The sequence below is a fragment of the Callionymus lyra genome, chromosome 18, assembly GCF_982586985.1.
Source record: "Callionymus lyra chromosome 18, fCalLyr1.hap1.1, whole genome shotgun sequence".
Taxonomy (NCBI): domain Eukaryota; kingdom Metazoa; phylum Chordata; class Actinopteri; order Syngnathiformes; family Callionymidae; genus Callionymus; species Callionymus lyra.
The window spans coordinates 11,098,483-11,114,085 of record NC_141835.1 but is presented as its reverse complement, the minus strand read 5'-3'; the positions used below and the strand labels follow the sequence as shown (position 1 = coordinate 11,114,085).

The window sequence follows — 15,603 nt, the reverse complement described above, 5'->3', positions numbered from 1 at the left end:
ATTATCCATTTAAGTAAGTAAGTAATTTTTATTTTTATAGCGCTTTTACAGACCAGGGTCACAAAGTGCTTAAACAATCAAAACAATATTCAATAAAGTATATATTTTAAAGGTCACGATAAAACTGATAAAACAACAGGAGTTCCATGAAACCTAATTAATTAATTAATAATTTCTTGTTTTTATCATATTGCTGTTCTGAATGTAGTGAGAATTTCTTTTAAATGACATCATAAACGGAAAGATTGTAACCTTTCTTCGGCCCCGTAGCTGAATGAGTTAAGAATCAGAAAAAGACTCGGAGAAAATGCTTCTCGATAGTAAATTCTAAATGTCAAAGAAAGAGTCGATGCACAATATTAAAAAAAAATAATGAAATCACTTTATTTTCAATTTAACGTCAAGAAAACCACCTCATGCAAAAATGTTATTTCCCTTCATCTGATGGACATTTTTTTCTTTCATATTTTTTATTTTCTCTGAGTATCATACCATTTACACTGTTGAGCTGTATAATATAGATATTTGTGAAGCTAAAGAACGGTTTAAGGTTTGAATAATGTTTTCTTAAGAAATAGTAATTAATAGTCGTAGCCTTTTATGTGAGAAAAAAGGATTTGGAAACTTAGAACTGCAACTGTCAACGAAACATTCGATGCCCAATATTCTACAGTTTAATGTACTTTATTTTATTTATTTTTCATAACCCTCCCCCCTACACACACAAATTAGGGCTGAATGAGATTCAAAAGCTTTTAAAAATATTTTCTCTAAAGAAATGAAAAATTTAAATTTAAATTAATAAAAATTGTGCATATCTTTTTTTTGCATTAGCTTCATAAGCCACTTACTTCGACAACACACAACTTGTATTTCTTTTCAGTGAAATGCATTTTAAGAGATGTAGTCAATGCTTGTTTGAGTGATTTGATCTTTTATACTATTGTCAAATGAAACAGCTGCAGATAAACGTTTGTCAAAACAGACCAGGAGTCAGGCTTGCATTAAGACTCCGGGCAGGCGTCCAGCACCTCCTTTATTTTGCTCGGAGAGATGCCGGCCCATTTCAGGATCTTTGGTATCAGCGGTAGGATCTCTCTAAAAGTCACCAACAGATCTTTTATCAGCAGCATGCATTAACATGTGCAGAAGCAGTTTAACGTACCTCATTTCTTGGCCGCACTCCTTGGACATCAGAGCCACTTCCATTTTGATCACGTCGGTGCTGCTGGACTCCAACAGTTCTGAGACGTGGATCAGCGGGAAGTTGAGCAGTCGCACACCAGCAGCCTGAGGAAGAAGGACACGCTTGAAAAGGAACGTTGGGGCTAAAAGATAAATCGCAGAAGGTCAAATAATCTCACAATGTCGGACATGGTTTGGTGAAGCTTCTCAGCATCCTCTCTCACTTCTTTTCCAACGTCCATGTTCCAGCTTTTCTTCAGTTGTCGTTTGTTGCGTTGGATGAGGTGTGTGAGATACAGCTCCACGGTCAGCTTGTACGTCTCATTCATCACCCGCTGGTATCAATTAAAAGTTTTTTTAATAGTTAAGTCTTAACCATTGTAAACTCTTCCCTTCTTTTTTAAATTCTGTCGACTAATTTGAGCGTAAAGCGACTCCGGGGTTGGTGTTCCGTCAACAATACGATAAATAATGTGTCTACAGAGCAGGATTCTCTTCATCAGTCTGACTGTGGTAACACAACATTTACTCACATTAATAACATTTTAAACCAGACTTAAAGCGAGTGTGAAGGCTCTCGTACCGTCTGCACCTCTGAGCAACAGCCTTCTTTAGGAAAAATCCTCTGGAATTTTTCCAACAGCAGGAATTTCTGGCTGTTGGAGTTGAAGTAAGTCTTGAAGTGATCCTGGAGCAGGAAGATAAGGATGAGAAATAACACATGGAGACATCAACAGGTGTCGGTGATACCTTTATCAAGTGGGAGATGTTGTCCTGCAGAAGCTTCAAAGTGGATTCATCCAAGTCGTCCAGTTGGGCTGTAATTTCCTGTAAGAGACTCTTGTTGAGGCTGCACTCTTTGGCCTGGACATACTTCCTAAAAATACAGAAATTATTTATTTTTATGTTGCTGAAAATAGTTATTCTGGTTTGAAGAATGAAGGTAAACAGTTGCACTCGCTTGATTTCTTGACACGTCTTCAAAGTCCTCATGAACTGTATAGTTACGTCTTCAGTCATTTCATATTGTTTTCCCAGGAATTCAGTTTGAGCTGCAGACATCCTAAAACAGCGGAAAATAAAGTCACACTTTTTTAGAAAATACATTTAAGAATGGATTTAAAAAAAGACTCTCACCTAGTCACAAACACAAGGAGCTCCTGGAAGCAGACCTTGATGGTTGCGTCGAAGAGGCAACTGCTGACTTGTCCTGCTGTCGCGGGAATGGCGTTGACACGCTTGAAAAGAGCAGATTTAACTTTTTTTTTGAAGGGTTACAGGAGAAAGTTGAGTATATTTCTAAACAACTTACCTGAATGACGTCCACAGGTAACGCATTAAAAGATTCAATGCTGTTACAGCTCTTCTCCTGATCACTTTGAAGGATTCTCTCCAGAGACTCGCTCACTTCCACCTGCCATTAAAACACCACAAAGTCAGATATCGTACAACTTTGTTAAAGTGAAGAGTTTTTTTTCACAAATACTCAATGTTTTCTTGCAATTATTTAGTTTTATTTATTGTTTGGTTAGGGAGAAACAACAGATAAGGGATTAAGCGGTAAAGAAAATTAATGAAATAAAAATAAATGCTGGGACATTGTCAAGTTTTATAGCCCATTAATATGTACACAAATGAATGTCTTACATGGACTCGTTCTATGAGTTTTGCTTTGGCCTCTGCGGTCCATTCTGTCATCAGCATGAGATCAACTCTTTTAGCGAGGTCCACTTTCTGAAGGTCGGGGTGCTGCAGGAGGTCGCGGCTTAAAGAAAACACAGAGTGTTTGTCAGTAATGAGCGCCAACTCAATTCTATTTCAAAGTTTAAAGTCCACAATCGGGTACATTTTTATTGGTGTTGTCTACAGATATGTAACGTTGATGGTCTTTCCCACCTCAGGTACGTCTGCAGGACCCACTTCAAGAGGAGCAGGAGACTCTGGGTGCTGCTGCTCTTCCGCAGAAGATCCTGGAGGTGGATAAAAATCTGCCGGTGGTAACGGTCGAGCAGATGACCCGCCGCGCCCGATACCATTTCCGGCGTCAGTCTCAAAAGCTTGGTTTGAACGTCGGTCTGAACGGCGAGGAGATGCTTTTCAAGGTTCGTGTCATCTTTCACTTCCATCCCTTGGAACTGTTGATCCACAAATGTGTCGATGAGTTTCATTTGCTCCTCGAGATCTTCCACGTGGAGAAGTTTGTCCAACAGTGTCTTCACGTCCTTGTCCTCCGAGAAGTCCTCCTCAGGCAGTTTGATCGCTTTTTCTTCTTCTTCTTTAGTCTCCACTAGGATGGAAGCTGAAAGACAAGTAGCTTATTTGATTATTAGTGTCATGGTGTCTGACATCAACACTTCAAATGCACTCACAGGGAGTTTCCACCGGAGTGGTTATGATTTGTTTTGGCCAAACAAGATTTGATTGAAAAAGGAAATCCCCTTTTTTCATACTTATTTCATAATGTTTATGTCTTTATTCATTTACGTTTTTATTTTCACTGATGTAAGGAATTACACGTGGATATATTTTAATAACATTTAAGATTCTAGCTTTTCCCTGGTGTTTATTTATTTACGTTGATAAGTATAGGTTTTGATGTACAGATTTGTCCTTGCATGTCAACAGTTAATCATTCATTATTATCTTTATTACTAGTGGATTTCTGTGATTTAATTAAATGTCATCTACTCGTCATTTTTTAGTTCTTTTAACTGGTTAAGCTTTGGCCAACTGAGAGGCTTTGATTCTTGCCATGGCTTGATAGAAAGAGCAAGTAAAAAAAAAAAAAAAACCTCTCACCTTTTCCGGCGTCCCTCTTGAAAAGGCTTCCCATCCGACCCCTGATCAGTTTCGTTGCGTTCATTTTAAAGCTCATTGCTCAGCAGAGACGCGACGTTGTTCTCATATAAGCTTTTTTGTTCAACCGCTCATGAAGACAAGTGGCCATAAACAGGCGTGGTGTCTCTCAATATTTACTTTCACTTTACAAAGGTAAAATCAGAACCTGCCCTGACTTGAGGAGGAGAAACGAGTTTCCGACTGTGTCGTCACCAAAAATAAATATATTTTTTATTATATATTATATTCTTTATATCATGTTTTGACTCATGTCTTGTTAAATCAGATTATTTAAACGGGTAAATCAGTAATTTGACTTATAAATTCCAGAGAAAAACTAACAAAAACCTTATGTTTATTTGTTTATCTAGTACACAATACCTTAAAAATATTTTTATTATAACAAAATGTTGTCATTTAATTGAATTTGAAGCATTTTTATGTCGTTTGTGGTCATTTATTTTCATTGATCGATCGATATATAATAAGTATTAAGGCTGTTGACATTTAAATTCAATATGTGATTGATTTAATATCCAACGTTTGTTTTCCAATTTAGAGATTTTCTCAAGAATCTTTCTTTTTAATTCTTGAAGGAAAGGAAGAAAGTGATTGTCACAAGAGGAACCCATGTATGTTGTGAACGTGCGGTCTGTGCTCGTCTATCATTGTCTGTTGTCAGAGCGCAGGTTCTTCCTGCTGGTACTTGAAAGTGACACCTCGTAGCTCTAGAGGCTTTTTTTTTAAAAAGAGGGCGGTCACTGCAGCTTCCTCACTGAGCGGCTCATGAAAGCTCCGTCTGGCACAGAAGTGACTGAAATGAAGAAACAAGTGAGGTTTGCTCAGACGTTCCGGAGGCTTCACTGCTACGACGCTCTGCCCAGGTCTCTTTTGTCGATATTTCTCGGTTTATAAAAAGGAGATTTAAAGTTTTTTAAAACCATTTTTGTTTGTGTATGTTGCAGTATAAACGCTGTTAACGGCTCAGGGATGGGTAAGTTTGTTTTTGTTTTTTAAATATGCTGGATCTGGGTGCTATGTGGTCCTTTATGTGGTCCATTGTAAAGGGTATTGTTCAACCAGACATTTTGAAAATGTAAAAATAAATCTTAATAAAAATGTTAAATGCCTCACAATTTCCCTTTTGCAAAGAAAAAAACGTGTCAATGTTAATTCCTCAATCCTTTTTTTCTGTAAAGTAGTTATCAATTTTGTTTCTAAAGGGTTGATGATATAGTAGCTTTTATTTTGAAATTATGAATGACTCTTATAATATTGAATGGTTGAATTTAATTTTCTTATCTGAAATGGGTTTTTTCTCTTTTTAAGCATTGAATTATTATTTTTTGAATAATTAAATAAAAAGAAAATACATTTCTATTTTGAGAGGTTTAATTAGTTTTTTGTATTGTATTTTGAAAGGTTAAGATTTCGATTGTTTTTATTTTTTTAAAGAAAAATGTAGTTTTTTTATTGAAATTATTTATTGAATAGGAATCAATAGATTAAACTCTGTGTACAATTAATTCACTAAGAAAATATAACATTTTTTAATGTAATAATATTTACTTAACTATTATTTAACTGCTTTAAAAAACATATCCATGAACATATTAAGAATTAAATAGAAAGTTTCAATGTTTGAAATGTTAAATTCAAGCCTTCAATATTCGGATGGCACTGATATACTTCCACACATTTGGACACGACTCGATATCTAGTCATTAAATGAGACCCTCCTAAAAAAAACAAAGGTCTGGATACCCCTGACCTAAACACGAGACAGATTTTCCATAGTCATTAGTGGAAACCCAAAGACGCTCCGGGGTCAAACCGGATATGTCACTCTTTATGATTTCTAAGTAGAAGCTCTCAGGTTCTTCCAGATGAACTTGGCAAGTGTCTGGTTTGTAAAGAACATACGGGAGCCCTGCATGAAGACAATGACCGGAGAAAAAACAGAAATAACATCTTCAGAGAGTTTTGAAAACACAGTTTTGATGAAGTTGTTGAAGGAGGTTCTGATGGATCCTGTTTGATTCTGCAGGTTTCAGCAGTGAAGTAAAGACGTGTCACCTGCGACCACCGTCTGAAACTAAACCCAGGGACGCCGCCGTCATTCGAATCCCCAAATCGATGGCTGCGGCCCCTTTCTTACAGGTGAGCATGTCCAACAAAACTTGAGGTTGTGGGTTTAGCTTCAATGATTGATGCAGCAGGAGAGGCTCATGTCAGGTCAGCAGCAGCAGCTCCAGGAGCTCCACACAGGTGACTGACAGAAGCAACATGAGACGCGTCTCTTTCTCGCAGCACACCACGCTCACGCCTGCACAGAGAGAGTTCCTGCTCTCCACCTCCAGCAGACCTGCACACGTCAGGAAGATCATCACACAGCATTACATGAACGTGCTGCACAGGTGCATACCAGCAGGTACATATGTGTAGTATTGTCCGGGTACTTGACTCTGGTGTTGCAGAATTTACAGACCACATGACTCTTGACGAAGTCGTAACTGCTTTCATTTGTTTTTAATCCAAAATAAGTCCAAACATCAGCTTTAAGAGCTTCTGGAGTCACTGTATCCTCATTGCAGCTTTATTGCAACACAAAATGGAAACGTGATTATTTATTTATATTATTTATTATGTTAATGGGGAATTACAACATACTTTTCAACACACAATTTATTGAAATATAAACAATAAAATGACTGATACAATTTAAAATGAGATTGAAAAAAAAAACATTAGAAAGAAAATCAGGTGTCAAGAGTGTCAGGTGACAACAAAACTTCTTTATGCTAGTGGGTCAGAGACACAACAAGGGTTTTTTTCTTGTTTTGTGAAAAGAAAAAAAATGCTGTATATGGCAATTTCATGTGGCAGGTTTTCACTTTTCTGACACTTAATAATACATTTCAATCATGTTTAAACAAATAGTATTGGAGCTCTTGCTAGAGCAAAAATTAGATCTTACCCATATTATTATCGTCTCAAAATGGGGTAATAATTTAAATGACATTGTCATGTGAAAAAATGTTTTGTTATCTTCCTTATCAAGTGACATTCAAACTCGTTACAGTTATAATTTCCCGAAGGAGACGTCCAGTGGATAAAGTTTTATCTATTTATTTTCTATTTAGTGTTAAAGTTAGGTTTTCAAGAGTAATGGTAGACACAAAGTACCTTTAATGTCCATTTCTAGGTATTATAATTAGACATTTGGTAATAACAAAGTGTCATATTTATGTCAGGTTTTATCTTATTTATCATTATTGTTTGTTGTCAATATTCCTCAGGCTGCGACGCCACAAGAAATCCCGTGAATGGAACGTCTCTTTACAACGATGTCGATCACCGATCGTTCGATTACGAGGAAAATCTAGGGAGCGAGAACACGACGGTTTCTAGAAACACCAGAAAGAATTTGCTTCCCCAACTCACACCCAGACAAACCAGGTGAGAACTCATGACCTCTTGAGAGAATATTTGATTAAAACCGGTTTGACTTGCATTCCTCAGCACGTCGGCATCAAAGCAGAGAAAGATGAAGAAACATTTAGTGTCTCCAAGATTAAGAAGCAGCACAAAACGTTTGTATCAAATATACTTTTAAATGGAGATATTCAGGTGGTTTTGACATAAGTGTGTGTTTTGTTGACAGGCCACAGGAGCTGGTCGAGGGAGGAAGAAGAAAACACACAAGACAGTGAGTGTCTCGACAGTCTCTTCCTTGACACTCTCAACTAAAGTCTCAACCCTGGACTCTAAGTGGGTGATTTGTCCGACCAAACACATGAATAAAACACAATGAAGAAATGAAACAGCCACGTCCAGTGATGTTAGAACTTTATTGTTTACCAATAGAGGGATAATGTCGACAACTACACGATGGAGGGTAAATAAGAAGACGGCGATATTTATTTGGCTGACAAACAAGAAATAAGTGACTTTTCTGACAAATTCCGACTTTATTAAAAGCCAATGCTGCCTACTTATAAACAATATAATACATGGCAGAGTTTTGAGTCAACGTGACACCTGGGAGGCTGCTGCCCCCCAGCGGAAAAGGAATGAAACAACACAGTGAGTTAACCTGGCCCCACCTCTTTAAATCACTTTTCTTTTTTTTTTAAGATTTCTTGTATTCGATCCTCTCCACCTTCACATCGTCTCCAATCAGCTGATAAACATACGTGACAACAGTGGACGCCTGGATGTCCATTAATACAAACGAGGGGATGATGTTGCTGGAGGAGAAGAGAAGAATAATGAAAACTTAATTTTTAATTTTAACATTAATTTTGTGTGATTCAACTCACCAGTCGAGCGCGCTGTAGGCTCCGGTGGCTGAGCCCGGGTTTATGTAAAACTTGTTCTCATTTTCGAACGCCTCAAACTTGTGCGTGTGCCCGGAGATGAGGATGTCTACGTCCAGCTGTCTCTGCAGGAGCGCCAGACTCGCCATGTCACCCCAGGGGATCACCTGATGCCCGTGGATGAGACCGATCTTGAACTGACCGACCGTCACCACCTTCTGCTCCGGATAGTTGAGGTTCTGCGAAGGTGAACGAGAAGTTTTCAGGGCAACGTTTTTTGACCACCAGAGACTCGTAGTCCCTTAGTCCCGACCTCGTCAAAGTCCCCCCGGACTATGTGGACGTCCCCGGCGAGCGTCTTCAGGTAGTCGTAGCTCTCCTTGGTGCAGAGGTTGCCGGTGCAGAGGATGTGCTGGATCTTCCCCGGGACCAGCAGCTTCTTGAACTTGGCCGGCAACGTGTTGCACCGGTGGGGGATGTGCAGGTCACCTAATACCAGGACCAACTAGTATTGTAGCCAAAAGACATAGCAACAGATCAGACATCTGACAGCAACAAAAAAAAGTCTACAAAAAGAGGCAAACAGAGAGAGACGCAGAGGAAAAAAAAGATTGTAGTCAAAAGGAGAAACCCCTTGGTTACCTCAGGGTTTCACTTTCACAGCAATAATTTAACCAAAAATACACAAACATTATTCATAACATTTTAATATGTAACTGCAGCCATATTAGGCCACAGGGGTACGGTTTTCAAGCCCTGTTTATATTTAATTATAATGTTAAATGTTTATTTTTGCAGATTTCTAGAGCCAGGTTAGTAGGACATCCCAACAAGAGGTCAGTAAATAAACAAAGATAAAAACACACTCAATAAAATCACTCTTAAGATTTTGAGGAAATTGTTTTATAGAGAGAGAGAGAAAGAGAATTTAGGTAAGGTAGGTTAGGTAGAACCTTATTGATCCCTCAGGAGGTCTCCTACGGGAATTTTTTTTTTTTCCAAATTATCCATAGCAAATACAGCAATTTTTCATAAAAAATTAACAAAATAAAATAAGAACAAGAACAAAGAGAAATAAAGACTCTACATTTCTGCTAGTTTAGCACAGTAAGACTTGATTAATAAAATATAGATAATATATAGTTGTTTTGTTTTAAAAAAAATGTTATTACAGGCAATCTGTGATGCCAATGTTACAACAAAACAGGTTTTTTAAAAATTGAGGAAATTAGCCTGCATTTCTTGAAACCATCAGTAGATTTGATTGAGTATCAGATGTGTGCAGTATGAGTCACTAACACATGAATAAGTCACGCAGTAGAGCAACCAAAAAAAAGGTCTAACAGAGGAACAGCACTTACCCGGTGACCAGCCTGGTTGATCGGAAAAAGGCAAGACAGGTGGAAAGATGAAGGAGCAAGATGTGACATGGAAGAAAGCAATAAACGTGTGGAGAGATTGGAAGAAAAAAAAGTCACAATCAAAAGATGGGTAAAAGTATAAGAAAGAAGCAAGTGAGTGAAAAAACATGGGGGGGGAAGAAATCATATTTGATCAGGTGAAATAATAAATGTTAATGAACCAACATAAGGCAGTAACACAGAACAATTTCTTAAAATGAAAGTTGAATGAACGTAAAAAACAAAAAGTTGTTAAAATGTGTTGTTAAAAGAAATGGAGCAAATAAAGTTAGATTTGAATTATTGTGTCTCGATAAAGACTTTAACAAGATTTAATATAAGAATTAAACAATGTTAGCGGAAAAAACAAATCTGCAGATGAAGTACCTGTTAGCTTGTTAGCAAAGACGGCTAGTTGAGTGTTTACATAAGGATCGTCGTTCTGAAACCTAAAGTGACCGAGTTAAACAGTTAACTAGTGAGATGTGGACTGAGGTGAAGTTTCAAGATTCACTTCTAGATCCAAGTGAAGACAATGTTGTCTGATAGCTCAGCTGTCATGTGACCGATCGAACCATTCGCTACAACCCATCGCTCTTTTGACGCTCACGGAAGGAGAAACAATAGCATGGCTTTCTCCCAAACGTTCCAAAAGCTAAGACAGGACCAAAATCACATCCACAACCTGGTTTAATTATTAAGTTTTAGGCCTTTTCGCCGTTTCACACTCACCATCTTCTATTTTCTGTTTCTGCTCCAAGTTGAGGAAGCGCCTGCCTACGTCCTGCGTCCTGCTTGTCAGCCAATCAGAAAGCGAGTCTCGGGACACGTGACACCCCGAGTTGTGCCTTTTCCCCTTTTTTGCTTTCAAAATAAAACGCGTTAGAGGAAACCATTGGTGATGAACATTAATCCGACATGAGATCACGTTTGCTCTTTAAACGGGTGATATAATAATGCGGGGAATAGTTGGATTGGTATTTAAAGCACATTATGTTTTTATAATCAACAGCGATTTGGGTGAATTAGTTTTATTTTTCGACACACTGAGAACGGAAGTTGTGTGATGCGTATTGTACGCGAACTAGATACTGATCAGTTAAAGCGACGTGTGCAGCTCGGAGTCATAGAAAATTCTAGAGGTGAGACGCCAAATGGTTTTCCTGTCGGGAATTGTTATATTTTTCCTCTTTATTCCAGCTGAATACGATCAAATGGTCGCGGGGACGCGGATGAATATTTCAAGTCGCGCCTTGATCGACTGTTAGCTTATAGCGCGTCATACGCTTTAGCTCAGGCCGCGACTATTTCCTGGAACACAAGCGGACTCTTAACGTAGTAAAATGTGTGTAATTGACTAAATTGAAGGGGTTTTTAAAGACGCAGGGGTGTGACGTATGTTTTTCTTTAATTGCCGAGCGACTTGACTTGATGACGTCGATTGTAATTGACGTAATGTATCCATAAATATTCCGCCGTCGTCGTCGCTCCATGTAATCGGCCGCGTCCGCAAAAGAAAGCTGTTCACTGTAGCGACTGATATTGTTGACGACAGCACTTTTTTTTTTTTTCTTTTAAACAATAGCTTTGTTTTTCCTTTAAGGTTCCCCCCAACACGAGGACGTTCCAGAACCCCTCTCTCTGTTCGAGGACACAGTCTGCTCTGTTATAGGACCAGCGCATCTTCTGGAAGGCTTTTAAAAACCCAACAAGAACTCTTGCCATAATCGATACAACACCTGCGCAAGTCATCGGCAATCGTTCACTGCGGCTCTTGGACGATCAGCGTTGTGTTTATGTCTTTGTTTTGCGAAAACGGTAGGTTTTGTTTTTATTTATGTTTTAATTGTGTGTATTGTAACGAATCGGTTCGATTTATGTTAAGGTAGTCGAAGAGGATTTAACTGTATATCGCAGCGTTTCTGTTTCGAAAGTCATATCAAAATGGCGTCTCCCAGTCCAACTCGTGTGGATGACGCACTCTGCACCAAGCTGGTGGCTAAGCTAGTTAGCATCACCCTGGAGTAGTGACGACCTTTCCCCTCCTTTCTGGACTAAAACAAGCGCTTAAGATGTGAACTAGACAAACTAACTTGACTATTAAATAACCATATAACGGTAAGTCCTCGCCAGTGAACGCAAAATGGTGGCAGTGCGCTCTTAAAGGCCTCTTGTTTGGGTCCATTATCAAGAGATAGGCCTGAGCTGACTAAAGCTAAATCCCCCCAATGAAAGGTCTTTTTTCAGCAGTATATTGTTCGCGTTTACTAAACAAAATGATTCAATGTAAGGGGTTTTTCTTTTCTTTTTAAACCCGTTGGTCGGACTTGGATCACACATTTTTCACCCAGGTCTCTGATGACATTGCAAATATTGACTCGCAGTTAGTTATGTAATATTTGAGCTTTTTTTGTGTGTATTTCAAACCGTTTTTGTCTGTATCTAAATTGACTTTTACCATCTACAACACAAAATAAACAAGGTTATATATTTTTATGAAGGTTAATTTCAAGTAATTTGACTACTGAAGTTTAAACTAAAATAGTTTCACCCTCTAAAGGGTCCTAAAAAAAAAAGGTAGATCATATTTTCAAGTCAAAATTTCCTGTAATCTCACTCAGCTTTTTACAAATTCTACATTCGATCTAACGCTCGTCCTTTTTTTTTTTTCCTCCTCAGAGCTGTTGCGCAGCCGTTGGAACCTGTGTGGTGGAAATCTAGCCTTCAAGCGAGGAGCTTGCGGCCACAGCGGCAAAGCGTTTTTCATGTCAGAGACCGAGCGCGCTTGCAGTCGTTTATGTCATCCCCTCTTTTCCAGACAGAAGATCCCGAAAAATCCCCAACCAAGATCCTTTTATCTTACTGATAGCGCTAACGTCCAGCCAAAATGTCTGTCAACGTCAACCGCAGCGTGTCAGACCAGTTCTACCGCTACAAGATGCCCCGTCTGATTGCCAAGGTGACTCGCTCTTCATAAAGTCTTCGTACATTTATGAACTGTTTAACTCATGTTGGCGCTTCGTGGTTGTGTCACTCAGGTTGAAGGCAAAGGGAATGGAATCAAGACGGTCATTGTCAACATGGTTGATGTTGCGAAGGCACTGAACAGGCCTCCGACATGTACGTATCAATCGATGTTATTAAACTTCTCGACTATATCTGTGCATTGAAGGTCAACTTGATATGACTAGGGTTTACTTCGATATTTAAAGTTTGACAAAAGGTTTCCTTTCCTCCCACACTACAGACCCGACCAAGTTTTTTGGTTGTGAACTCGGTGCTCAGACCCAGTTTGATTCCAAAAACGACCGCTACATCGTCAACGGATCCCACGAGGCGAACAAGTTGCAAGACATGCTTGATGGGTTCATCAGAAAATTTGTGCTGTGTACCGAGTGCGACAACCCTGAAACTGATCTGGTGAGTATTCGGCGATGCGTCTGCGGTCTGTACATAATGGCCAAGGCAGGGGGTTTTGATTTTTTTTTTTTCTTGAACCGTGTCCCACAGAATGTCAATCCCAAGAAACAAACCATTGGCACCGCTTGTAAAGCTTGTGGGAATCGCGGCATGCTTGACACACGACACAAACTCTGCACGTTCATCCTTAAAAACCCACCAGGTATGACGCCTTCTGCTCCGCAATATTGTTTTTATCCACCAAAGTATTTAAGAAGAAGCTTGTTTTTACCAACAGAGAACACTGACTGTGGTTCGGCAACCGTCAAAAAGGAGAAGGAGAAGAAGAACCGCAAAAAGGATAAAGAGAATGGTTCAGGCAGTGGAGATTCTGGCAATCAGGAAAACTTTGACGCTCCCAAAGTTGTGGTGAGTAGAATTTATCGTATTAATGAATGTATAACACCTGCGGTGTACAGCTCTTTCAATGATGCGAATGAAACTCTGGTTAGGACGGAGAGGATGACGACGACGACTGGGCAGAGGAGACTACAGAAGAGGCACAAAGGAGGCGTATGGAGGAGATCAGTGATCGTGCAAAGAACCTTACGCTCAGTGAGGACTTGGAGAAGCCCTTGGAAGAAAGAGTCAACCTCTTCTATAACTTTGTGAAAGTGAGTGATCCGAAATTATTAGTTTGTCTCCTTGGATCCACGGAGAAACGGGACTTGAAAAAATGCTGGCCCACTTAAATGCGCTGAATCATTCAGTGTCACGCAACACCCGACGGTGATATTTAATCTGTTTTATTTTCAGCAAAGGAAGGATAGCAGCGACATTGACGCCGCTGACAAGGACATCTTGGCTGAGGCCGAGCGTCTGGACGTGAAGGCCATGGGGCCTCTTATCCTCAGCGAGCTGCTCTTTGACGAAAACATTCGCGATCAGATCAAGAAATACCACCGGCATTTCCTGCGAGTAGGTTGAACTCTTTTTGATGAACTTGTCATGATCACAATCTCATGCGTGGTAATTAATTCAACTGCCATCACAAAACTTCATAATAAATATACTTTAAAGTCAATTTTTAGGCACAAATATAATCTCATCAATTAAGTAAATACTATCTAAATACTTGTTCATTTCTTTAGTTCTGCCACAACAACAAGAAAGCCCAGAAGTATCTGATGGGAGGATTCGAGTGTGTTGTGAAGCTGCACCAGGTCCAGCTGCTTCCTCGAGTTCCAATCATCCTCAAAGATCTTTACGACGCAGACCTGCTGGAGGAGGACGTCATCTTCGCCTGGGCTGAGAAGGTAAACAAAATCCACCCCATAAACAATAATGACAGTTTTCATGTTGTCTTCTGTCACGTGTCATTTAATCTTGATATTTTCTGTAGGTTTCTAAGAAGTACGTCTCAAAGGAACTTGCCAAAGAAATCCACGCCAAGGCGGCTCCTTTTGTCAAATGGCTCAAGGAGGCCGAGGAGGAGAGTGGGGGCAGCGAGGAAGAGGAGGAGGAAGATGAAAATGTTGAGGTAGAGTACAAGTGTTTTTTTTTGTTTTTTATAATTTTAGGCTTTGAATTCCGTCATCACTAGTTTTGAATGTCAAGACTGAAGGTAATTTTATTGTCACTCCCCACAGGTGGTTTACTCCCCGTCCGCTCGCGAGCTCAAGGTGGAGACTGTGAAGCCGATCAAGCCCGAAAAAGAAGAGGAGGACATTGATATCGACGCCATCTGAAAGATGCGACGACAAGATGACGCTTTCTTGTGTTGTGGCTTTGAATGGTGATGTTATGACCTTAAGTGGCTGGCCTCCCCCCCCCCCCGCCCCTCCCTCCTCCTTCCCCAACTACCTGTTCCCACCCCCCCATTCCTTTCACCTGAACCCACAGTCTCCCCTCTCTGCTTGGTGGCATGATTTAACATAGCGCTTTACTTGCTGCACATTAACTATGTCTTTGAGATATATTCAGTTAATGAAACTAAGTCGCTTTGGGGATTTTAATTGTGGGTGTATATGGGATCATTTGACTGCACTTTTTTGATCCCTGTATTTTTCCAGTCAATAAATAAAGAATGAATGTTTTGCTATCCACAAAAAGTGTCAACTCTTTGTTCTTTCAATGATTTATTTTTTTAAACTTTGGATGCATCTGCTTCGTTGGGTATTCAATAATGACGTCATAATACGGATGCTTTAAGTTTAAGGGGTGGCCCACTATAGCCCCAAGAGTCACAATTTTAATCCTTATTAAAGGGAATATGAGGAAGAAAATGGAAGGATTTCCTTCACGCTGAGGTCACGGTACTTCCTCCTAGTCGAACTGGAACGGCTGAGACGTTCAAGAGCTGTAGGAAATACTTGCGCGATGCCCAGTTTGTGTCTAACTGGACGGGAGATGATAAATTGATTTTTCCAACTATTTGGTTTGCCAGAAAAGTGTTTTTTGTA

The 15,603-nt window shown here is 39.6% G+C and overlaps 4 protein-coding genes across 5 annotated transcripts; 2 read left to right on the top strand and 2 right to left on the bottom strand.

Moving 5' to 3' along the window:
- Positions 1–395: 395 nt before the first annotated feature.
- On the bottom strand, positions 396–4,782 carry LOC148060455 (uncharacterized). Its single transcript, XM_087779257.1, has 11 exons — positions 3,985–4,782; positions 3,082–3,484; positions 2,833–2,950; positions 2,498–2,599; positions 2,323–2,423; positions 2,143–2,248; positions 1,936–2,058; positions 1,769–1,873; positions 1,365–1,520; positions 1,166–1,290; positions 396–1,098 (listed from the first exon to the last, which is right to left on the bottom strand). Exons 1-11 carry the CDS (start codon positions 4,058–4,060, stop codon positions 1,005–1,007), a joined length of 1,509 nt encoding a protein of 502 aa, XP_087635383.1. The 5' UTR covers positions 4,061–4,782; the 3' UTR covers positions 396–1,004.
- On the top strand, positions 3,220–7,847 carry fam216a (family with sequence similarity 216 member A). The gene is made up of 8 exons (XM_087779259.1): positions 3,220–3,287; positions 4,791–4,907; positions 4,989–5,017; positions 6,071–6,183; positions 6,334–6,454; positions 7,323–7,482; positions 7,546–7,616; positions 7,688–7,847. The coding sequence occupies exons 2-8, from the start codon at positions 4,810–4,812 to the stop codon at positions 7,771–7,773; spliced, it is 678 nt and encodes a 225-aa protein (XP_087635385.1). The 5' UTR covers positions 3,220–3,287; positions 4,791–4,809; the 3' UTR covers positions 7,774–7,847.
- An 8-nt stretch (positions 7,848–7,855) lies between these two features.
- vps29 (VPS29 retromer complex component) lies at positions 7,856–10,570 on the bottom strand. 2 transcript variants are annotated; one of them, XM_087779261.1, is made up of 4 exons: positions 10,475–10,570; positions 8,656–8,847; positions 8,346–8,581; positions 7,856–8,273 (listed from the first exon to the last, which is right to left on the bottom strand). In XM_087779261.1, exons 1-4 carry the CDS (start codon positions 10,475–10,477, stop codon positions 8,156–8,158), a joined length of 549 nt encoding a protein of 182 aa, XP_087635387.1. In that variant the 5' UTR covers positions 10,478–10,570; the 3' UTR covers positions 7,856–8,155. The 2 variants fall into 2 exon arrangements, with proteins under 2 accessions (XP_087635387.1, XP_087635386.1); XM_087779260.1 differs by lacking the exon at positions 10,475–10,570 and adding an exon at positions 9,704–9,787.
- Positions 10,571–10,740: 170 nt separating this feature from the next.
- eif5 (eukaryotic translation initiation factor 5) lies at positions 10,741–15,252 on the top strand. Its single transcript, XM_087779258.1, has 12 exons — positions 10,741–10,884; positions 11,346–11,560; positions 12,422–12,701; positions 12,781–12,862; positions 12,990–13,162; positions 13,253–13,364; positions 13,440–13,570; positions 13,654–13,815; positions 13,958–14,119; positions 14,293–14,457; positions 14,544–14,681; positions 14,791–15,252. Exons 3-12 carry the CDS (start codon positions 12,630–12,632, stop codon positions 14,887–14,889), a joined length of 1,296 nt encoding a protein of 431 aa, XP_087635384.1. The 5' UTR covers positions 10,741–10,884; positions 11,346–11,560; positions 12,422–12,629; the 3' UTR covers positions 14,890–15,252.
- Positions 15,253–15,603: the final 351 nt, after the last annotated feature.